This window comes from Daphnia magna, linkage group LG10 (genome assembly GCF_020631705.1).
Source record: "Daphnia magna isolate NIES linkage group LG10, ASM2063170v1.1, whole genome shotgun sequence".
NCBI classification, from domain to species: domain Eukaryota; kingdom Metazoa; phylum Arthropoda; class Branchiopoda; order Diplostraca; family Daphniidae; genus Daphnia; species Daphnia magna.
Genome location: NC_059191.1, coordinates 8,574,877 through 8,599,667, shown reverse-complemented (window position 1 = coordinate 8,599,667; position 24,791 = coordinate 8,574,877). Strand labels below are relative to the sequence as shown.

At 40.7% G+C, this 24,791-nt stretch overlaps 2 protein-coding genes across 2 annotated transcripts; one reads left to right on the top strand and one right to left on the bottom strand.

Annotated features, from left to right (window-relative positions):
* The first annotated feature begins 676 nt into the window (after nt 1–676).
* LOC116932846 (protein O-mannosyl-transferase TMTC2) lies at nt 677–22,053 on the top strand. The gene is made up of 10 exons (XM_045180400.1): nt 677–1,002; nt 11,396–12,251; nt 15,800–16,847; nt 16,917–17,031; nt 17,104–17,189; nt 17,268–17,512; nt 17,969–18,109; nt 18,297–18,378; nt 20,576–20,754; nt 20,820–22,053. The coding sequence occupies exons 1-10, from the start codon at nt 917–919 to the stop codon at nt 21,009–21,011; spliced, it is 3,030 nt and encodes a 1,009-aa protein (XP_045036335.1). The 5' UTR covers nt 677–916; the 3' UTR covers nt 21,012–22,053.
* Nucleotides 21,956–24,497, bottom strand: LOC116932712 (magnesium transporter NIPA2). The gene is made up of 10 exons (XM_032940547.2): nt 23,748–24,497; nt 23,550–23,672; nt 23,453–23,482; nt 23,290–23,381; nt 23,194–23,214; nt 23,104–23,128; nt 22,942–23,025; nt 22,818–22,866; nt 22,551–22,752; nt 21,956–22,465 (listed from the first exon to the last, which is right to left on the bottom strand). The coding sequence occupies exons 1-10, from the start codon at nt 23,815–23,817 to the stop codon at nt 22,166–22,168; spliced, it is 996 nt and encodes a 331-aa protein (XP_032796438.1). The 5' UTR covers nt 23,818–24,497; the 3' UTR covers nt 21,956–22,165.
* Between the last annotated feature and the right edge of the window lie 294 nt (nt 24,498–24,791).

The following is a 24,791-nucleotide window of genomic DNA, read 5'->3' as shown; positions in this document are numbered from 1 at the left end:
AGCCCCATTTGGCAATACTAACGTATATCTACATCCGATTTCATCGAAGAGAAATGATTCCTTCAAATCTGAAAGAAAATGTTTTGGGCAGAAACAGAACAAACTCGGACTGCTGCCATTGACATTATATACATAAGAAATCAACCAAACTCTTGTGTGTGACGCAATAGCAATATGTTTAAGTAGCACGCTGGGAGGTCGTTTCTTTTCAATTTCAATCGGCTATTAAACATGCTGAAATTGATTACTGGATTGCAAGAGGTGCCAATGGCTGAGCCTTTATAAAAAGCCATATGGGAACAACATCCTCTGCTTTGCGAGACAGCACATCACGTCTCGAGAGATATGTGCGGTATCTATATAATACAGCACTATAGCACACAAAACTATAAATAAATGGACTTCTTATATTCTCCCCAGTCTCTAATGTGTCTCCACACTATCAAAGTACATATATATATATATATATACATGGAGAGAGATAGGAGGTAGGAGGAGTGTTTCTTTGGGGTTTTTGTGGGTTGGGATGGGGAGGATGCTTTTGGTTTGCGTGTTCAGAGATACACAGGAGAGCAGCAGTGTTGCCGGATGAAGCGAAAGAAGTCAAGAGTGCGTCGATTGGCGTTGTATAGTCTTTGAAGAGGGAGAGGTTGTTGTTTATAAGAGGCAAAGCGTTCGAGAAAGCAAAAGGCCAAAATCAAGCGAGCCACTAAGGCGGCCCCGTATATACTAGCGCTGTCAAGCTGGCCTGGCTAGCTAGACTAGCAAGGTGGCTAGCAAGCAGACTAAAACAGGTAACAAGTGGCGGCGACGCGCTCAACGAAGGGGAGGGCAATCGGGGAGGAGATGTCTGGTGGCGAGCGTTTGCAGCTCAGTTTGGCCGCCTCGCTCCAGCAGTGAGCATGGCCCTCCTCTTATGGATCAAACAGTGGTGCTCTGTACTTTGGCCGCCTTCCTCCTCTACTACAATACGTTGCACGCCGACTTCGCATACGACGACAGGTAAGACGAGCAGAGCCATTTCGTATTATCATTTGTCTTGCTCAAAAATCCATCCCAATGATTTGATTATAGTCTATTAGTCTACTTCTTGATTTTTCATTCGAAAAACATTCGCTGCCTTGCTTCTTGATCTATGCCATTTGTTGCCATTGAAGAGGCGGATCATAACGGCCGTTTTAAAAAACAAAATAGATAAACGCTCTGTGCTACGCTCAGCCCAAATTGAGTATTACTCGTATGATTTAATTGAGGAAAAGGTCGAAAGAAAAAGAACAAAAAAAAAAATCGGCATGAAAAAGAAGAAAGCCGCCGCCACCGACGGAACGTTTTGTGAAACGCGGCAGCGCGCACTAAAGGCCCTTTCCGCTTCCCCCCCCCTTCAATCTGTGGCGCACCCGCTGAGAAGCTGACAAAATTCACAGCACTTAACACTTGCGTCTTATAGCAGCAGCAACAGGAGCACCTTTTCGGTGCGTTCGTCTCTCTGCCTAATACGCAAGGAACGAATAAAGGGACAACAACAACAACAGCAAGTTATATAGGCTACTATATATGCATATATATACCGTTAATATATAACAACAGGCTGTCACTGGCTTTCCTTCTGTTCATTTGTCTGCACTTATATAAAAGCTTGATCATATAGTCTATATTGATTTGAAAGACATTAGACATCAGGCAGACTCAGATTGTTTGTGCCTTTACGCGTCGAAAACGATGTCAATGAATTGGTGTGGTCCCAACAGGACAAGGCCTATGTATATATATACACAGAATATTTAATTTCCGAGTGCTGTGGAGCGAGTGTATAATAGATAGACATAAATTGTTGGGCCGGCTGATTAAATACCTCGATATGTCATCTGACAACGTAAAAGGCTATACGACGTCACGTTGAACATGGCAAATTGTTTTCCAAGCCGTATGTGTATACTATATATATATTTCGTGATAATCGTCCCTCTGCCAACTCGATTTTAAACGACGTTCATCGTCTATTACAAGCGGGAATTCCTCCGCTTTCATTGCCGCCTTTTGTTGGCTCTTTCTTTCAGTGTGTCTTTTAAATCATCGAAAATCAAAAAGGGCTCTCTATCTTTCCTCCATAATATGCATACAACTCGTCAATGAGTCGTCAATTGTTTCTATTGTTTTCATCCGACGTTATACATATAGAGCGTGATCGAGATGGTCTATGGATCAAACGAAGCTGTTTCGCTAAAACAAATCAGTATCTACACAAGGAAGAAGTTTGTGTCACTTTAAAGAGAAAGGAGAAACTCGTCGAGTAAAAAAATAAAAAACACAAAAAAAAAGAAAGAAAAAAGGAGAGACGAAGGCATTCCTAACCTTAGGCCATGAGCGGCTCGTGAGGGTTTTATAGGTGTGTGCTAGCTAGCGCCTTCTCGTTCCGTCTCTCCCGTCTCTCTCTCTCTCTCTGAATATTTTCCTCTCTTTTCTTTCTTCTTCTTCTTCTTCTTCTTCTTCTTCTTGTAGAGAATAAAAGAAAAGCATCTGCCCCTCTGCCCATAGCACTATCAGATTAATTGCTCGTGTCGTCTAATGCGAGAGCTGCAGCTTTTTGTAGAGTATTTTAAGGGTCACACGTCACCTTTCTTCTTTCCAATACACTCACCAGTTTTGGAGGCGCCTTGTTGATGCTCAGCTGTTCGTCTTCCTCTCGATGCTGCTGCCTATATGCAGTCACAGCCCCTCTATACATAAAGAAATCGCCGTGTTTTTCATAACTCTCGTGGCTTCAATTTTGTTTCTTTCTTTCTCTTTCCCAACTTTTATAATTTCCCTCGCTGTTGTTGCGTTGTTCCAAACTCGGCTGAGTGATTGTCTTTATATTATAGGCCAGCCATTTTCGCGTCATTCCCATCATTCTTGTGTTTCCGTTTGTTATCGATACAAGGATCGGCTATTTGCCGAAAACTCTGCTGCTGCCACAACGTGATTGGCTGCTATATACGTTTTATATATATATACTTTATATGTATATACAGGAAAGGCCCATGTGTGTGTCTTAACCAGATACGTGTGTATTTATGTGCGTGTGACAAATGTCCCGTCCTGTCAAAACGTTTTGAAACATCTCCATCAAATGGCGTGTCTTCATTTTCGACCCGCGTTTGCCCTCAATCTGGCCATTCATATGTCTAATTCATATCGATCAATTGAGTCAATGAATGAATATCAACGAATCCAAACAACAACAAAAAAACAATAAGCAAAAGAACATTGTTGAAACACATGCCATTATTATGTATGTGTTGGATTATCCATTTGACATGACGCGTTGCAGTTTGCAGAAGAGCGTGACGGCCGTTCATTTGTCTTTGCTATACGCGCAGCAGTCCCAGCTTTATATATGTGCAAAGCTCGAAATGATATAGGAAGCCGTCACGATGGGTGGCATTGGCCGTTCAGTGTTGATATATCAGGTTGACGGGGCCAACGAAAAACCCAAACAAAAAGGAAAACTGGCTTACCGTGCCACGTAAGTTTTATATATGCCCTCACGCTCGAACACATTCACGGCATGACTTGTCACGACGGTTAACCGTTCCCCCCTTTTTCTCTTCCAATGATTTCCTCTCTTTTGTTTTTCCTTTTCTTCTTTGAACAAAATGTTGGCCTGTTCTATACATCAGCATATTAACCAAACATGTTGAGGTGTTCATTTTGCGCACGTTGATTTCGCCTTTAGAAGACGATTGCCAAAAATTAAATGGATAATCCATTTCTTTTTTTTCGTCCAAAAAGCCTTTGACGTGAGACGTGACGCAACAACAAACTGTTGGGTGGGCAACATTCTTGCAGGCCGTGTGTGTGTGTAGACCCAAGAAAATATGTGATGCTCAACGAAGCCCAAGTTTTCGATTTGTAACATTCTTTTGTAACTAGATGCACAATCGATACCTGCATGTTCTTTTGTTCTTCTTTAAAAAAAAAAAAGGGGGAACGGTTTTTATTTTTTGGGGGGGAGGTGTGTTTCAACTTGCCCAGCACTTCGACAGGTGAATGGAGGGAAGGGAAACCAGCCCGCCAAAGAGTATAAAGTTGATATCCGATATATTAATATTCACCGGTTGCACACAGTGCAGTGAAGCGCATGTTGATGTTTGCACTGTTCATGTCGCAGCCAATCATCGTCAGACGGTTTTCTTTTTTAAAAAAAATGGTGTCAGTTTTCGTGTATTTCATTCAAAGGGTGGATATGTTTTTATGCTCATGTCAACTGCTTTTCGCTCTCGTTTCAAAAACAAAACACGAAAACTGAGACCGTATATGACAAATTAAAAAAACAAATTGCCAATGCGTTTAACGATGAGAATTGATTGAGCTTGATTGATTGGCCAAAGGTGAAAAATTGTTGCACGATCATTTGTTTTGGGCCGCGTCGAGGAAAGAGCGATGTCAAATAAAAGGTGGCCAGAATTCCATTAAATCGAAAGGAAAACAAAAAAACAAACAAAACATGGACATAAAACTGATACGACCAGCCCCGAACGGATACTTCAAAGTGCTGCTGGGGATGTCTATGTATATACACACAGCAGCATATAAGCCTATGGTATAGACTAAAGGGGCTTTCAGCAAAGACAGCAGCAGCGCCGAGTGATTGAGTGAAGGAAAGAAAGAGGTGTCATTCGCGGACGTTCAAGACGTCCGTTGCAAAGAAGGCGGAGTGGAGGGAGGAGTCTCGATGGACACCATCAAAGCATCACCTTTTCTATTTTGTTCTATACACCAATGCGTTCAACCGAAAAATATAAAAAAACGGAAAATATAGAAGTCGAATAGGACCTTCACGCGATCTACTATATATATGCGCCACACATGGTGCAGCAGCACAGCTTGACTCCCAACGATGCAACCAAGCAGAATTTTTATTTAATAAAAAAAAAAAAAGAGCCGCTTGCCTTCTTCTTTATCGATCCCGCCCCCTTACCGTGATCTCCAGCTGCGGCTACCGGCCCCTTGGCTGCTGGCCTCGTTCTCTTTTATATATATACGAGAGTCTTTGCTGGCCCGTCCTAATTCAAACGTTTCGTTGTTTTTTTCTCCATTTTTTGGTTTATGTTTTTTTTTTTTTTTTTAATTAATTGGGTCAGTTATAAATGGAAAAATCAATTTGATAATCAATTGAGGATCGCATGTATATTTGATGGGCTATAACATGCGAGTCGCTTTTTACTTTATATATACAAGGCTGATGCTGCGTGCTTTTCAAATGATTCAAGTCCCTTCTGTTGAACACATTCCCGCCGGAGAAACACATTTAGATTAATAAAAATTGGTGGTGAATAAACTTGTTTTTCCTTTTTCAATTAGCTATCCTTATGCATTGGTATATGGCATATAGAAACGTCATGTGGTATCCCATATGCTTCTGTTATATAACCATTTAGCAGTTGTGATGGCCATGCCCTTATTGAATATTCAAGTTTCTTGTCTGAATGTACGTATCAGAGAGAGAAAGAAGACGTTTGTTTCAATTGATTTTGAAACTATATCATATATATTGATAACGTCAAAACACATCACGTGCATCATCGTTCAATGTTATCGGAATATATTGATGGGAAATGGCCTTGCTGAAGTGCATATAGGCTTCAACAGTGTAATTTGAATGCACGGATAGCGATGTCGGGCCGGAGGTGATGAGACCTGCGAGGTACACAAGTGAGCCTTGGGGAAGGGGGCAGAGGGTCGCCACCATCGGTCTTGATTAAGTGGACGTTTGAAAAAAAAATAAGGGACGCCCTTTTCCGTTAGGAAATCCACACAGAAAGGGAGACGCAAACCCCGAAAAACAAAACAAAAAACCGCCAGCCTTAAACCTATTTATTCAAAAAAATGTAATGAAATCAAAATTGTTTTGTATTGTATATATAAAGCAACTTAAGATAAACCCCCCCACCGCAGCTGTGCGCTTCCTGCGGCCAAACCCGCGCTCCTATCGTTTTCGAGCCGGAAATGCGGTCCCGCAATTCGGTGCAGAATTACGCGGTGTCTTTTGTTCTTCGACGTTCGGCCACGTGGAAACGATTCGAAACTCATCTGCGCGTGATCGCCGTAATGTGACCGCAAGTTTTTTTCTAAATTGAATCAAATTCAAACGTCGATGAAAAGAAAGCTCTATTAAATCAGCGGATGATATTCAATATATTTGAAAGCAATTAGTCTGTATATATTTTATAACATGTTGGTTTCGCGCATTTGCATTTTTCGGGCAAGTCGTTAGCTATTCACGAATTAAGAAAAAGAGATCGAATCAAATAAAAACGAACAATATAAAAGAGGATGTGGCTTTATACGGAATATATGACGAATAATGAAGAAGAAAACGAGGCAATGTTTCTTTTAATAAATTTCAATATTCATCCCCGCCTTTGTGAATGGATGCGTCTTCCTATTGGCCAAAGAATATAACGGTATACATAATCTACGCCGATTTCTTTATTCAGTTATAACGCGTACAGCAATCGTTTCGATTTGATAAACATTCGGCCCCGAGTAAAATGGATCGACAAATTCCAATGCGATTTCGATAAAAGGGTCAAACAAACTAAATGAGCTATATAGATTTCGAATAGAATAACGGCTGCCATCACATAATGATGTCAGAAAACTGTTCAAAATCGGTGGATTTCGAAAGGATCCGATAAAAAGAAGAACTTGAATTTTAAACATAAAACAAAACAAAAAAGTTCGAGACTTGTGTTTGGTCATCGCTATGCTGTGTTAACAGTCGCTGTGTGTGTGTGTGTAGCGCTGGTGCTAAATTCCTTTCGGTTTTTCGGTTGGCGCGTCCGTGCTAATAAACGCAACAACTTCTATGTTCTCGAACACAACGAAATTCTTGCGTTCGTGTTACAACCACCAATACGCGCACATGTCAACAACCAATGTCTTCTTCTTCTTATATAAATGCACTTCACCTCTGTAGACCTAAACGTCTTATATACACATACACGAGCATCCGTTCGACAGCATTTTTCATCGGTTGAATGAATCGAAATGACGGCCCCATTTCCCCAACATCAAATACGTGTTTAAGTGATCGACTATATATGTAGGTCTACACATAGAGAGACGAGAGAGAGAGGAGCTAACCGAGAGGAACTATAAAAGGCTTAGACGAGTGACGACAATCTGTGTTACTTGGAAATAGATATTAGTTTCTTATAGTCCATACAAGTTCAAGTGTGGCAAACAGACGTGGACATCAAGAGAGCCGAGACACACACACGCACAAAGAGAAAAGGAAAGATATAAGAACTCAAACAGAATGAAAAAAAACAAAAACAAAACTGAACGAGTAATAAATTGAAATGTTTATCCGGTCAAGCTGTGACACGTAAAAGCACTTAAAACTCCTATATAATGGCAGCGTTCTTTTGTTTTGTTTTTTTTCTTTTTCGATTGAGTCTCGCGGTCTGCTGGCGTTGGACACACAGAAATAATAGATACGTCCAGCATTCTCTTTCTCTCTCTCTCCTTTTTATTTTTGTTGTCTTTCGTGTGTGTGTGTGTCTGTGCCCCCCTCATCTCTGTTTGTGTGTGTGTATAACGTGTTGGGCTTGATGGTTGTTATTCATGCGCACCATTTTCTTCCATCTCTCGCCTCCCCTCTTGTCTACGCTGCTCATCAACGATTCAAATGGGGTGTGAAAAGCATGCGACGTCAACTATGGAGCTCGTATTATTGATGTCCTATATGATATTCTTCTTATCAAAACGTTCCCATTTCTATATGGTGACTTCCCTCTTTTTTTTTTCTTTTTGAATTTATTTTGACAAAATTATGTCTATACCACAAAAGAACCCCCCACACCCCAACCACCTTCTTCCCTCCTCCCATGTTATTACAACACACGACACAGGTATAGACCGTATAGGCTAAACAAGCGTTCTTCTATATACACGCTTGATTGAGACGTTGACAGATTTATATATAGGCCTAGTCTATATATAGATGTCTGTATATAATATTTATATTATAGTTAATAGGATCGTTTGCAAATTCATTGATTTCCGGTCCTGTTTTTTTCTTTTCAATTGCGTCCGACTGTTCTATCAGCAGAGCTTTGGGGTTGTCAACTTGCTTTCTTTGGAAAGAAACAAATGCCTAAGCCGAAAACAATGGGGCCTATACCTGTTGCTGCTATCTTACGGTTTTAGAAAATGAATAAAAAATTATCTTCTTCGCTTTTAAGACTACAAGCAACCAAAAGAGAAGCGTTTAGTTGAGGAAAACTTTCTTCTCAAAACCACCACCCCAAAACCCAAACGATGTGGGCTGCTGTTGATCCTGGTGGAACTTTCAAAAAAAAAGGTTGGGGGGGATAAGACATTTTAAAAAAATGTCAAACGGCAATAAAAATATTTGTTGGATTGAATCAAATCCGATATGCGCATAAGGTGGTGCCATACCTGTCATCGCCTATATGTAATTTATGTATACAACACAGCAATCTGATTGGATTGAGGAAAAAATAAAAATTTGCATAAATGGGGAACGGACTCGGTAAACGTTGAAATTTTTTTGTTTTTTGATGTATAATCATCATAACGCGTCCCGGTTACCGTTTGCGTTACACTTTGACACCTTAAATGTCACCTGTATCTTAAAACAAAAACGAATATACAAACAGAAACATCAAATAAGAAGTGCCATCATTTGTTGAAGATTATCTCGAAATAATGGGGATTTGATGTCCAGGCAATATACGGAGGGAAGACGAAAATAATAATAAATAAAAAAAAAAATCAGAGAGGGGGGAGCCAAAAACAAAACACGATCACGAAGTGAAATAAATCTGGAATAATAAAGTAATAAACGGGGAAATGCCCAATAAAATGGGAAGTGCCCCGAATGGTTCACACCTGCGCTCTCCCAGCCGTGAAAGAAAAAAGATATAGAAAAAAAAAAATTAAATAAAAATATAAGCTTTGATATTAAACTTGCTGCGAGCGCATGAAAAGCTTCAATAAAAATGGTCGACATGCTCACAGCGGCGCGCCTCTTTGACGGATGCCCGGAAGCGTGAAGGCAGCGCACACACAGCACCGTTTGCCTTTTGTTGTCTTATAAGTCAAAAAAAAATTAAATAAAATACTTTACGCACACGTTGATATATATAAAAAAAACATCTCGATGACCTGTCGTGAGAGAGAAAGAGGGGGGGGGGTGTAAAATTTTGTGTTCAAGTCAAGTTGGATTTAATTTTTTTTTTTTGCTTTGTATTGTTTTACCTAAAAAAATTAAAAAATTGTGAAGAAAAAGTAAAGAAAAGGTGAAACGAAGAGGGGGGGGGGAGGTAGAAAGAAGAATCGAGCAGAACACAGAGAGGTTACAAAAAAAAGAGAAGTGGATAGCGCCGGGGGCTTGGCCGTTCATCGACGCTAATTACAGGGGAGTCGGTGGCGCAGGTCCGCAACGGGGCCAGACTCTGTTTTTCTCTCCTCTCCTCTTCTCTTTCTCTTTCTCTGCGGCATTCATCGCCATCTTTCTTCTTCTGCTTCACCATTGCAGTCTGTGGCTTTTCTTTCTTTCACCTGGCCCGCGTACACACACACACGCCCTCCTCCGTCTCCCCTCCTCTCCCTCTTTTCTCTCTCTCTCTCTTTCTCTCGTTTTCCAGTCTCACAACAACAACAACATGAAACTATTGGATACCTGGTCTGTTGCTTAACCGGATTTCTCTTCTTTTCTCGGCGTGCAATGCTCGTCGATTGTTTTTTTTTGAGTTAATGAATTCATAATAATCAAGTTAATAACACGCGAAATGGGACAGGTGTGCGCTGACCGTTTTCGAATCATAGTCGCATCGGTTTGCGGCCGAAAAAATCCGTGTAGTACATTCCCGCCCGACGCTTTTTATGTGTTGACGTTCTCCATGTTTGCACCAACTATGGCTGGAAAGAAAAAGAAGAAAAAACCCGTCCTGTAATCATAAAAGAAAGGGGGGGAAGCGAGAGCCACTGTTGATGCCTGAGATTCAATTTAGCCGGTTTTTCCTCACCATTATTATAATTGTTTAATACATGTGCGGGTGTCTTGGCTTTACGACTTGCCCATACAAAATGACCATTGGCTCGAAAATCAAATCAAAATTCAGTACGGAATCGCCGAACGCCAGCGAATGTTGGCCTGTTTTGCATGCCCAAAATTGTCAGCCTAAACGACTCATTCAATTCCCAATCGCTTAATATTTAGGTATAGACCTATCAAATCTAAAGCAATTCAAACTATAATACCTACAAGCTTTTTTTACATAGTCCATATGTATTGGAAAATGTACACGTAATGTGAATGCCCTCGCGGCCTTTGTTCTCTCAAATTTTGTTTTCAATATCTTTTCCAGTTTGAAATGTGTAGATCACGCACACGAGTACGTGTACGCACAGTAGCAGCCGCCAGAGCTGGGACGGTTGATGTCCAGCGGGCAAGGCATCATCGCACTTTTTTTTTTTCAATTCATTGGCAGATGTCAATTGATGGAAATGTTGTCGGGCATCAGAGCCCGACGATCGAGATGTTCATTTGTCTCTCCTTTTAAAGTAATGCGTACGCGCTGCAATCGAGGCAGTTGTTGGCCGATAAAAAAAGCGACTTCAGATTAAAATGAAAATCGTGTACGGTATTTTTGGCACTTGAGCGGCTTCGTGATGACGCGTTCGTTTTTTCTTTCTTTCTTTTTAAAAAAAAAAAAAAACCGGACCGAGACTTGCTCTGCTGATATGCAAATGATTGTGAATATGTTGAAAGCACTTATTGCCACGCTATCACTTGTAGGTCCCTCAATCCGTGGAGTTGTTCTATTTAGCACGCTGCGGGACAAAAAAAAAGGCAATAAAATAGTGGCCCGTGTGATTATTTGTTTGTCTGGGTTTTTTTGTTTATTTTTCAAATTCGGGATCCTTTGCTCAGCTATCTTGGCGCCTGTGTATGTATAGCAAAGCTCATTCATAGTGGAAGCCATGGCATATAGGCGTCCGCGTGCGCGCAGAATGCATAATGAGTAAACACTTACGGTGGAAACGCATCGCAGAGAGAGAGAAATGTAACACAACAATTGCGAGATACGTATATAGATGCAGCAGCGAAAACAGCGTTGCATTTTTGAATAGATTTTAAACGAATGGATTTGGGAGAGTTGAAACAAGTTTTTCAAGTCTAAAAAAGAATGAAAAGCAGATACGTAATTGAATCTATCTATCGACCTTCAAAAATAAAAAAAAAAACAAAAGAAAAACGTTTCGTGGAAACGCCTATACAATATTTGCTTGGCTTATATGCCTCGATCGACTGTCAAATCAAATGACGATTTAAGGACACGCATCCAAAAATTAACCGATTGAATTTTGATTCCAACAGCCGCGCAATCAAGACCAATCCGGATGTGAACCCGTCGACGCCGTGGATCAACTTGATGTTCAATGATTTTTGGGGCACGCCACTGACGCATTCCGGATCGCACAAATCCTACCGTCCGCTCTGCGTCCTCTCGTTCCGATTCAACCATTGGCTGCACGAGCTCCAACCAGCTGGATATCATTTGTTGAACGTGCTGCTGCATTGCGCAGCGACGGCTCTTTTCACCCTCCTGGCGCGTTCTCTTTTACCCCCTAGAGCTGGACTGGCCACGGCCATTGCCGGCTGCCTGTTCGCCGCTCACCCAATCCACACCGAGGCCGTGGCCGGCATCGTCGGACGGGCCGATGTCGGAGCGGCAGTTTTCTTTCTCCTGGCCTTCCTTTCGTATCGTCGCTACACGACGGTGCGATCGCAGCTGAGCCACCTGCGTCGCCATCAGCTAATGCGAACGCAATCGACCAGCGTCCGATCGGCAATGGCCAGCAATAAATGTAGCAATAATAATAGCCACGGTAGCGTCATCAATTCGACGGCCACTTCATTGCCGGCCTTACGCTCTTCATTGACGGCCGCTATCTTGACGTCCATCAAATGGAATGGCGATGACGTGGACGCTGGTGCTAGTGCCGCCTTATTACGCAGCGGCAGCGGCAGCCATCCGCCAAAACAGAGCCCCAACGTGGCCCTTCTGGTCATCAGCAAGTGGTTCTGGCTATTGGTGACGCTCTTCTTCGCCGCCTGTTCCATGCTGACTAAAGAGCACGGCATCACCGTCCTCGCTGTTTGTGCCGTCTACGATGTGTTTGTTCAATCGCGATTAAGGCCCAAGGATATCATTTCGGCCATCATCTTCCAGGTAAAAAAAAACTCATTTTTTTTTTTGTGCATTTTGATGCTTTATCGTTTCAACTTGTCGTCTTGAAATCATGTCGTTTTCAAAGAATATTTAGCCTATAGGCTAATGGAATGTCAATAACAAAAAAAAAAAAGAGGTTGGATTCCAATGACGGCAAGAGGCAAACGAGTTTGGCTGGCCATAAAGCGAGTGGCCAATCAGTGGCAAGTCCGTTCCATTAAAACACGAAAATGTTCAATGAGTATAAAATATATATATAGCCAGTTCACAAGGAAAACCAATTACCGTCACGAGGCCAGTTCACTTGTTTAGTCTTTTTATGTCTAATCTATAGGGCAGTGAGATTTTTTTAAAGGCCAGAAGCCCCAAAACGGCAAAATCTGATCGGCTAACCGCAGACGTTCGTTTTTTGTTTTTGTTTCAAAGAAAACTGGTCCTACTGGTTTTCCTGCTTGACATCATTACAGAGCAGATACATTCACCGTCAACGTCTTTTGAATTATTCACGAACTGATGGAAAAAACAAACAACAAATATTGAATCCGTGCTGTCGTTTTATTGATTTTTTTCAAACTTTATACGGCCCTACATGTTGGTGAGTCAAATGGCTATATACTACATGTATATATGCGTGTGGACGTTCCTCTTTGCCCAAGGCAGATGCACAAGAAAAAAAGGGAAAAAAAAAATCCTCTTACAGATTCATCATCATTGCCACCTGACGAAACGGACGGCCGTAACGAAGCCCACCTATTTTTCTTTCTTCGGTGGCCGTTGTGAAAGAATGTCTAAATGATCGATGACCCAACACCAGATGTCTAGCTCTATCACAGCGTTCAACAAATATTTATTGTACGGTCAATCACCTTTTGCGCTTCCATTCCATTTCCTTTTTCAAAAGACACACGCACGATAGGCCTATCGTATGTATATACCGAATTTTAGGGAAATGCTTGCCGATTAAACGTGTCTATACTTGCCTCAATTTCACGTCAGGGTATATATTTGAAATGAAACGAGTTCCTCCTAATCATCGCCAGTGACATCAAAAACCTGAGCGCACAATTGAAGGGGGGCAAAGAACGATAGTTAACGTGTGATAGCCCAGTGCACGAACGTGACACCAAAGCCACGCCCTTTTGGCTTTTTTTTTTTTCCTTTTAAACCCCCCCCCCCACCCCATGAAACTGATAATCTTGTAACTGGTGCTGCAACGAAAACATGCCTCATTATTAAAGGGGAATTCGTTTTTAACGAAGCAGAAAATGCTGTTTTTTGCCGCAAACGTCGTTAAAAAAACGTTATGTTTCGGCGCAGCTTTTCTTTCATTTGTGCCATGATAAATCCGGGAGTGTAAAAAATAAAAGTGGTGACTGATCATAACAAATGGTTAATTGAGGTAAAAATAAAGCATCCCCCCCTACTACTTCTCATCATGTTAGCGGCTTTAAAAAAAAAAAAAAAAAACGATTTTTCCAGTGTGTTAGAGGATAAATATAAGCGAATGCCATATGGTATGTTTATGTTGAAAATGAAAATATCAGGTGTGTCGAGTATAGAAGAAAGAGAGAGCTGACGGATGTATCTCAGGTCTGTGCCTATTAACTCTAATTTGCGGTAGCCCTTAGTTCTGTCTGGAACGATTTCCTTCCAACAGCAGCAGCAAAAGTTCTCTTATACACACATACACAGTATATATACAGTATATACGTATATATATTTATACATATTAAATTTTTTTGTTTTCTTTATTACTCGTGTGCTTCGGACCTGGCTGTTGTGGTGAGTCGGGGTAAAGGCAAGTGGAGGGGAAGAAAAAGCCGAAGGCTTTTCCTTTTGTTTAATTCACTCAGCGTATATTATATACTAGTCACGGTTGCTTTCCTCCTCATTTCCATATTCCCTTGCTTGAGCCAATAGCTCTCTACCTCCTGCCCCCCACCCACTCCAATAGTTAAAATATAAAAAAAAGAAGGAAAAATTACGGTACTTTTCAATAAACACAATTGGCGTGATAATTTGCTTTGGCCAAGCTATACTCGTAAACCAACGTGAAATGGTCTACCGTTTTTTCTTGTCTGTTGCCATTTGTTTCTTTATTTTGTTTTCCCGTCCTCCGAGTTTTGAACGTTTTTTTTTTTGGGTACACTTGTTTCAAAGTAAAAATTCATGATCCTTAGTCAAGTCCTTAATTTAGTACGTTGTTGTGTAAAAAGAGTTTGTTAACACAGAATCAGTTCACAATCGAAAATATTCGACTTGATCGTGGTTGCCATGGCAATGCAAGTAAACATGATTCTGAATGAGTCATGACTCTTGAGAAGTTGAAAATGGATAACAATTTATTGACATCGTTCCAAATCATTTCTAGACGTAAAAAGTTAGAGCAAAAATTATGTAAGAAATTTGAGGATTGTTTTATGGGCCAACACGAAAATGAAAAAAGTAGTCGAATAAACATTTATTTAACTTGGCAACTTTGATCTCACGATGAACTGGACAAGCCTGAACTTGTGGTTGACTCATTGTGCCCACCGCGCGCAATTTTTCTTTGTCTCTCTGTTTCTTACTCATCCTCAATTCTTAATTAAGGCAGTTGCTAGACAATTGTCGAACGAAAAGGACGTTCATCTCGCAAGAGATTTAAATGTACATGTCCAGATTGTCCTTTTTAAATTGAATGTCGTGAGAGTTTGAAAAGAAATGTTTCTGTTGGTCGTCAATTGCAGAGGTCAATCGACCACAAGATGGTTCACCACAAACCCGACCTTAACGTGCAACCTTTTGAAATCAAAAGAAAGTAAGATCACATTTTTGTTTTTAAGTCTGAAAGCCATAGAATTGCTGTTGCCCACAATCTAATACCCGCTGAAAAAGCAACAGAATTGTAAGGTTTCAAATGCCTAACTACTTTTTGATACGCAAGACTGCACGTTGACATGACAGGTCCTCCATTTAGCCGTGAGTTTCGTGAGTTGCATGTGTGCATCAAATGGCAGACAAAAGTTTGAACTGAAAAAAAAAAAGAAGAAACAGATTTTTTGTTGTTGAAACGACCCTGTCTTACACTAACTGCGAGATAATTTCACGGTGCGTGTTTTTGAGTGGCTGCGTAATTTTAGATAGTGCCAAGGGCAATGCCCTCCTGCCATTTTTTTTTCTTTCAAGTGAAATTTTCTTTGCCTTCCGATTTTTTGCAACTTTAAGCACCTCCCGTCAAAACAGAAAAGAAAGAAATGGTAGTTGGCTATATCCTTGGCGGTGGGTATTGCCAGTTCGACGATACATTCAATCTAATCAGCGTCTATCATACGTCAAAGTGCTGCAGTAAAAAAAAAAGAATCAACAAAGCAACCGGGCGTGCACTCACGCCAAAAAGAACAACAATAGCAAAACAAAAAACAAAAAAGCAGAGCATATGTGTGTTTGAAAGAATTTGATGAAAACAAAAACGCATCTGGTAAATGCAGTTGATAAAACAGAAGGTAAAATTCGACAAGAAAAAAAACAAACAAAATTAACGTTTCCTTTTATTTTTATGTGTTTAGGAAAAACATCGAGGACTAGCTGAAGGTTTGACGACTCTGTTTATGGGTACACTTTTGATGGTGGCCGTCCGTCTTCAACTGATGGGTTCAAAAGCGCCCGAGTTCGCACCTGCCGACAACCCATCGGCCGACTGCCCGTCGCGTTTGACACGCACTCTGACCTTCCTTTACTTGCCGGCTTTTAATTTGTGGTTGCTTATTCAACCGACAGTGCTCAGTTTCGACTGGTCTATGGAATCCATCCCGTTGATACACAGCCTGGCGGACATGCGCAATTTCACGACGGCCATCTTCTATTTGACGTTAGCCTATCTCGGATGGAACGCTTTGTTCAGGAAACGGGAATCGGACGAGACGACTGGCGATGTGCGTTCAGCTTCATCGTCACCCGTTCCAGCTTCGGTTCTCAATGGCAACTTGATCTCTTCGTCCCTTTTGGGTGATCCATCTTCGTTGCTGGCACGTTCTGGCGCGAACGGATGCCTTCCATCGGTGGCAGACGCCGTCCTCCATTGCTATTCGTCTTCGGTGATTGGTTGCGCCAGTTATGGTGGCGCCAGCACGAGTGGTAGTCTCAGTAGTAGCTCTTCGTTGCGATCGGAGAGGACCAGATGGTCGTCGAACAGTTTGGCCGACGTGGACGGCAACACGACGGGCAGAAAAAGTGGAGTCGATTTGACTGTGATAGCCCTGGCGATGCTCGTGTTGCCCTTCATTCCCGCCACCAATCTCTTCTTCTACGTCGGTTTCGTCGTGGCCGAAAGAGTGCTCTACATCCCGTCAATGGGATATTGCCTTTTGGTGGCGCTCGGTTTTCATTTCGTTGATGAATATCTCGGCCAGAAAGAATTGCGCATCAGACAACAGCAGAAAGAGAGACACAGATGGAAACATGGCAACGCAAATGTTTACTCGTTGCGCTTCGCATTTCGTTGGGCGTTTTTCGCTTTGCTCGTTGTGTTTTCAGCCAGGACGATCCAACGGAATCAAGATTGGCACACGGAAGAAACTTTGTATCGGTCTGGAATCAGCGTCAATCCGCCGAAAGGTTTGGCCCTCTCTTTTTGCTTCTCTCATCTTCAATGGAAATAGTATTTTGATTTTCATTTGTTTTTAGCGTACGGCAATTTAGCTAATATCCTCAGCTCGACTGGCCGTAAAGATGAAGCTGAACAGGCCTACAAGAAGGCCCTGACTTATCGCAACAACATGGCCGATGTTCACTACAATCTGTAAATCCTTTGTCTACTACAAGATATGACGTTGTGATGTTTTCATTCTCTAAATTCATTCTTCAATTCTAGGGGGATATTATACCAGGAGCAGAAGCGTTACGAAGAGGCAATTCAATCGTATAGATCAGCGGTTCATTATCGACCTCGCATGGCCAGTACGTCATCATTAATTTAAAAGCTTAAATTCAATTTAATAGAAAAACGAAATTCAAAACCACGTTTCACCAATTCAGTGGCTCACTTGAACATGGGTCTAGTCCTTGCTTTAATGGGCATGAAAGAAGAGGCAATCGAGGTGTACAGACGTTGCTCGCAGCTGGACGGGTCCGGCCTGAAGGACCCACGTACACACGAGACCACCAAGATTTCAGCCCTTTTCAATCTAGGACGTCTTTACGCTGATGATGGCCAGTACACGAAGGCCATCGACGTCTATAATGAGGCTATTCAACGCATGCCGACACATTATCAGCCTCAGGTGACGTAACGTATACCTTGTAAATCGTATTTATGTGAGTAGCTCCCCCTCTTTTTCCCCGACTGAGAATGGCTCGCTGTATGTGTGATCGTTAGCTTGTTGCACTGTTGTTATGCACGTCTACTTTGCTACCTCCGTTTCACTTATTTATATATAGTACTACGTTTGCTTGCGAGCTTGCACGTTTAAGAGTCTAAATTGATTTCAGTTACACACGGTCATTGTTTTCCATAATAATTACGTCCAATTGTCTGACTTTGTCAGACGGAAGCATTTCATATAGGAAGATACGTTAAAGATATAATTTAGGCTCGTTTCATATTCTTTCTTGTGTGTGCAAGTCTTTAAAGATCTTTTTCTCACGAACTTGTCCCGAAATTTTCCGCGTTGAAAACAAAATAATTTATTTTTTGTTTTTTTTTGTTGATCTGAAAAAAAACAAACAAACATAAACAGTCGCTGTACAACATGTTGGGAGAAGCTTATTTTAAGCTGGATCGGCTGAAGGACGCTGAACATTGGTATCGTGAAGCTCTACGCGCTAAAGCCGATCACGTCCCGGCTCATCTTACCTACGGGAAGCTTCTCACAAAAATGGTGAGGCTAATTATTTAGAGTGATTATTACCTTAATTGAAGCCTGAGGCAATCAATGGCCACCTGCTTTCTTTTTCAACTGTTATCACATCATTTTCTTTCGGATTCCGCTTCTTTTTTCTATTGAATGCCTTACGTTTAAATAGCAATTCACTGATTACATTCAATCACAATTGATGCGTTTACAGAATCGCCTGCACGAAGCCGAGGACATGTTCCTGCGTGCCAAATCCCTGTCGCCCAAAGATTCGACCGTCTACCAACATTACGGTGAGTGATCCTTTCAACGCTTTTGACGTGGCCAATGGGCCCGAGTATGGCCTTGCTTAGGAAACGGCACACACTATTTCTAAAATAGTCGTCGTTCGATTGTATTCGAAGGCAATTTGCGTCCAAACTATTTCCTTCGCAGCCTCGAATGTTAATTCGGGTTTCGAAAAATACCAGCGGCTTCGAGTGCCTTCTGGTTTCCACAAAAGGATGGCTCTTTTTTTCTTTCCCCTCTCCCTTTAGGCTTCTCAAACATTCGAGTAGCTTAAGGGATATTCATCTTTTTTTTTTCAAGTGAATTATAGTTTTTTATTCACTTCACTGACAGTCGAGGCAAGAGGCCAAAAAAGAGGGGAAAAATACTTGTATGGGATAGGTAGCATAGTTATACACGCAATCCTGTAATTCGTCAAGGGGGGGGGGGCCTCAATTAGACCCTTACGCGCACAGTCCAGTAGCAGCATCATCGACGTCTACGGTAACTAATCGCATGTCGACTTCCATTATGCAAAGGCTATGACTTCAAACCAACTGATGAAGGATACTGCCTTTGTTTTTTGTTTATTTTTTTTTACATCCCATCGTTACGAGCGTTATAGCAGTCTTGTATATTCTATTGCAATCAACCACGGCCTTTTGCCCGGGATTTTCAGTCATCATTAAATATTCTTCGTAGTAATTCAGTACGATCTGCAGACACATTTTTATTAATAGTTAGCCAAAAGCTTTTATTTCTCGTACTTAATATTATTTTTTTTTAAAGAACTAATTAAAACTCGATTAAAACTATTTTATTTTTCAATTTCTGATTTAAAAAAAAAATAATCGTATTCCCAGTGTTATAACAAATAAAACAAGCGGCTGGATGGACCTAGCGAACGATTGTGGCGGTCTCTATTACAACTCCCAAAAGATTTTATTTTATTGAATATTAGAAAATCCTCTCGTCTAATTGCGACTGCGTGACCCTAGAAAATGTACAAACGATCAAGGGAATCCACTTGGGTCTTTTCACAATAGAAATCCAATGGTCGTCGAACTGAAGAACGCCATCAATGTGTTATTAAGCAATGCTGTAAATTGCTTCCAATTATCATTCATTTTTTTCTTTATTGCACAACACCTGACAGCGCAATCATAAAAAGGACGTGCCATGATGAATTGAATTGTTTGAACGCGGTGACTGAAATTCGTTGAGTTCCCCAAGTCAGTGGCTGATTCGGTAGTGACAAGATGAATCATATCATCGTGCAGGAATTCGTGACGGAAAATAATTTAGCTCGACTCACACCCACCGAAGGCATAAAGTTGCCTTTTTAAGGGAAGCTTCAGATGTAACCCAAGGCAAGGCTATCAGTGCCCTAGTCGAAAATGCGGCAGCCAGGCGATGCGAGGTGAGAAATGAGGAAAAGGAAAAGAAAAATGGTAGGAAGAAAGAGAGAGTAGTAAAACCAAGTGTAAAGAGAGAAAAGATGAATAGAACGAAACAACAAAAACAGCGGCAGAATAAGAAAAAAAAAAAACGTGACTGTTCGACTTAATGACAGACGAGTGATGCTCATTAGAGAAGCATAACGTGAGACTGGCTCTTCAGGCGAGTATGGTGAGCTGAAAATTTTCTTTAAAAAAAAAAAACACAACACTGGCGCCTCACAAATTGCTTCCACCCAGCCCACCATCGCTCCAAGTTATATCCCACCGCGACTGCATGAGAAAAGTCAAAATAAAAATTAAAAAAATAAAAATAAACCCTCGGTTTTTTTTTTTTTCGACATCCGAAGCAACATGTTTTTAGAGCCTAAAACGCGTTGTTTTCTAACCCTTGGCCGAAACTGTACGAATGTTGTTATTATATGGCCAAGCAATTACGGGAATATACGGAAAGCCAGTCCTACATTTTAATATTCTCCGGCATCCCCCCCACTAACAAAAATAAAGAGAGCCCTCTTTTAAATAAATTCCATCAAGTGTTTTAAGATCCCTCGTAATGTTACACTAAACATATTTATTGCTGTGTGTTATCGTATTACGTAACAAACGCAGCCGCACAGCTTCAACTATGTTGTCACAGTTTCAATTGTTCCGAATATTTGAATCCTTTTATTTAAACACGAGTCGACTACGACCATGAAGTTTTATTTTTTGGTGCTGAATATTTGAAATGTTTGTATTTGATTGCATCTTTACATGAATACAGGTCAATATTTGTCGGAATGTGAACGACATTCGGAGGCGGCAGAACAATACGTACGTGCTGCTTCGTTAGCTCCCACCGAATACGAAACTGTCTTCAACGCAGCCAACACTCTTCGCCAAGCGGGCAGACATGCGGAGGCTGAACAGTATTACAGATCGGCCGTTAAAATCCGGCCTTTGGTATACGTCCATTTTTTTGTTTTCAATTTTGAATTTGTAATGCTCAATGTTACTCATTTTTCTAGGAGGCGACAAGTCACATGAATCTGGGCGCAATGCTCCACGTCAATGGCAAGCTGACAGAGGCTGAACAAAGTTACCTAGAAGCGTTACGACTCAAACCCGATGATCACATCACGCGCATGAATTTGCAGAAATTACGTCATCTATTAATAAAGAAAGGTATGGCGTCCTCGTCGGCCCATTCCTCCCAGTGAAGTGCCTAGAAGGCGCATCATTTCTGATTTAACACGAAACGAAAAACAACAAGGGGGCGATGGCTGTGCGTCGCCTATTGTTTTGTATCCTCAGTACGGGTACTGTGGATTCTATTTTCCTTGGCCGATGGCCCATTCGTTGTACCCATCACATGACAAGGCACGAGGAGAGTCGAACCAATCGAACCTGTGATAGAACGTTGTATGATGTTTAGTGCACTAATCTCCCGTCACGCGTATGCTGATGATACGTAAACAATTTCACCAACTTATTTTTAGCGCATTCTTTTTGTTTTGTTTTTTTCCCTCCCCCCCCCCGTGAAAAGAATGCGAGAACCCCGGTACTGCCGAAGACTGTTTTGATTTAGTTTTCCTGCCCCTCTGTAGTCTATTTATTCATGTATCATGAAGCGCTTTCCCAAAAGGATTCAAGCGCCATGCCCTTATGGAAAACCGCTGATGGGAATTTTGGATAATCATATAGCAATTTTTCTCTCAACCCCTTTGGAATCGTTTCATTTTTTTAAAATGTCATAAGCTCGTTTAATGGTTGAATCTACAAAGCAAAACATGATTAAACAAAACAAACAAAAAAAAATTAATAAAAAAACAAAACAAACAAAATCAAAATGTACGTAAACCCAACTGTAGTCTATCATCCTATTTCCTCCCCTTCCCTTTCTTTGTCGTTCACGTTATTTAAAAAAAAATGTGTTTGTTGTTAACATTGGCGACCAACAGTGTGTCCTGGGGAAATTTCTAAGATTTTACGACAAGAGAACCAAAGAAAAAAAAAAAAAAAAGGAAAAAATAAACATGGCATCCCATATTCCCGCTGACGCACACATAAAAAAAAAAATATGTAATTTGTGTATAACAGCGTAGCAGCCTTATTCAGAAAACTTGATTCACATATAGAACTAAGCCCGCATTACTTTCCCAAATGCAGTCCTTCATAATTTTATTGTCAAACCAGTGGATAATAAGAATATGTTTACGTTTTTGGAACGAGAATCAAAATAAAATACACTTTTCAAAAGAGTTAGAATTGTTGGGGTCAATCTGTCAATCAAATTGCACACATTTCTAATAACGCTAAATAAAGAACAAATACGAGGCAACATTTTTGATTCGGCAACTTTGATGTATGTGTTTCAAGGTAGATCTTTACGCTGTACAAAAGTCGTAGACTTATTCAAGTACTTTCTCGTGGGTGAATGACATAATTCATTTAGGGTTATTTGTAAATCATTGAAAGCGCTAATCAGAAACAAGGCGATGATGACTACACTGAGGCCAACTAACGTAGCGAAAACATCTATCGAAGCAATAGAACGCCACTCTTCAAACAAGATTGAAGACGCTAAGATGACAAAACTGGTAAAGAATATGTAGTGAACGGGATTGACTAAATTCGAGTTGAAGGAATCCAGCGCCTTATTTAGGTAATTCATCTATGGAATAAATGAGTTTTTAGAAAAGTTTTCTATGACAAAACATGTCAATAACTCAAGTAAATTGACTTGTACAATAAATAACCTGGATTGTGATGCAAATCAGAAGTGCCAACATGAACATAAGAAAAGATTTGTTAAAAAATGATTTCTCGGTGGCTGATATACTTTCGCGGATGCTCAGGCCCAGGCCCTTGCAGCACATGACTGACAACGAGCCTATGCTGGAACAAATGAATATGTATACAGCAACATTTGTTTTCCCGTAGCGTGGCACGATAAATTTGCTATTAGACAAGAGTTTGGGTTGATAAACGTTTGAAAATGAAATAGAAAATAAAACGTAGCCTACATAGAATACATTGTAAGGGCCACCACGACTAGTACGTAATACAAGAAACCTAATGCGAAAAAAAAAGCAGAATTTGAAATTGCTACACACTTTACAATGTGGCAACTGCGATAGAAATTTTTACCTGATTCAAAGATTTTTTTATTCAGGTCTTGTACCGATTTCACATCACCTTCTTTGGGAGCATGAATTACAATTATACAAGCACCTGTTAGTAATAGTATTAGAAGAAATTTGGGGCTACTTTTTTTCTGTCTAATTGTATAGAATATTAAATGCTACAAACCCAACATGCAAAGCATACATCCTATCTGCAATACAAACAAACAAAAGTGTTTATTGCTTAGAAAGATGAATGAATATGTTATAGTTCTACCTTGCCTAGAAGATTTAATTTCTGTCCTCAGGAAAAGGTTTTAATTGTTACATTTTAAAAATTTCACTTGTAAGTATGGATTCAATTGTTTCATACCTCATTGAGAAACTTTGGAGCTAACACAGCAGAGACGAGGATGGAAAGGGCCCCAAGAGGGGTAACAAGAGAAGCAGGGGCAAAAGCATAAGCTATAAATGGTTAAGAATATCCTATACATACAGCAAATAAAGTGAATAAAATTATCGCCCATAGCCCATACCTGCAAAGTTACTGGCCTCTCCAAGTCCCACTGTCATGCAAATAAAAAGAAACACAGTCTTACCTGCTTCTAATCAACAAAAAATATGCATGCATACTTGTGATAAGTCCTGTCCACCAAACCCAATCACGAAGATATCCAAAGCCTCCATCAGCAGCAGGAGTTGAAGATGAACCACGAAGTCTGAGTAATCCAAGTTTTTTAATAATGAAACTAGAGCCTGGATATTGCACAATAAAAAATTAAGGCGTGCCGATTATTGGCTGACTGTAAATGTAGTACATTATAAGCCTACCAATGAAAAAACAAGATGCGATCGCTAAACTTAAGCCAGTCACGAAATCTTTGGTGCTAGTCTCCATCATGTACTGTAAGTCGTTAGTTTTGTGTAAAATTGGAAAATTTTCTTTCAAGGAAATTTCACATTTCTCGCTGAAAGTCAACAGTAAGCCTACAATCACCACAACTAATACATGGACAAAGATAAGAAGTTAACAACCCAGCAGGTAGACAGCTCGACACCGCTTGACACTAGCATTTTCTTTTTCTCATTGGTCTGCTAGTCAAAACAAATTTCGAAATTATGACAACTGCTGAAAATGTGCAGTGGCTCTAAATTAGACGTGGAGTCAAGGTCGTGGAGCACGTCCTATCCGCTATCCGGCCTATCCCTTTCCTATCCCAGCAATGGATATAGGATTATAGGATATTTGATCTGATATCTCCTGACTGTCCTCCGTGCTCCATAGTTCCATGGATGTGGAATTTTTCCTTATTTCAGCTTTTTAAAATCCAGGAAAAAAACTCTCTACACTTGGCGTAGATTGCCACTATGCCACACATGTCGAAGTTTGCCTAGCCCGAGATTGTATCTCATGAGATTGATAATAATGCTGTACTACAAAATGCTAGAAGAGTCAAGAGCTTTTCTCTTGTAATTTCTTCTAAAACTCTAGAAAGAACAGGCAGGTAGAACTAATGAGCAATTTTCAGGAAATACTATTTTTTTTCTTTTACTAGAACAAACACCTTTCTGAATGATACATGCAGATACTATGGTATAACTTGTACCATCATATCACTTATATCATAGACAACGAAGTGGAAGACCACGAAGGGGGCCATAAGGCTGAGAGGACGGTAGGTAGCGATGCGCGTGAGATGCCGCACAGTGGCGCTGAGTCCGCTAAGATAATAATTTTGGGTTTCCCTACTGATCCAATGCTTCACACACCGTAATTTTTAATTAAATCATGCACGGTATCACTTTGGTATGCACATGTAAATTAAGCACAAAAATTCAGCATATCGTGTGAATTATTTTATATTTTTAGTGGTT

Coding starts and splice junctions, on each gene's coding strand:
- LOC116932846 (XM_045180400.1), top strand. CDS start 917: ATGGATCAAACAGTGGTGCTCTGTACTTTGGCCGCCTTCCTCCTCTAC. Junction 17,032..17,103: donor GCCGATGTTCACTACAATCT/GTAAATCCTTTG, acceptor CTTCAATTCTAG/GGGGATATTATACCAGGAGC. Junction 20,755..20,819: donor CCGTTAAAATCCGGCCTTTG/GTATACGTCCAT, acceptor TCATTTTTCTAG/GAGGCGACAAGTCACATGAA.
- LOC116932712 (XM_032940547.2), bottom strand. CDS start 23,817: ATGATGGAGACTAGCACCAAAGATTTCGTGACTGGCTTAAGTTTAGCG. Junction 23,673..23,747: donor CGCATCTTGTTTTTTCATTG/GTAGGCTTATAA, acceptor TGCAATATCCAG/GCTCTAGTTTCATTATTAAA. Junction 23,215..23,289: donor CTCCAAAGTTTCTCAATGAG/GTATGAAACAAT, acceptor TCCTGAGGACAG/AAATTAAATCTTCTAGGCAA.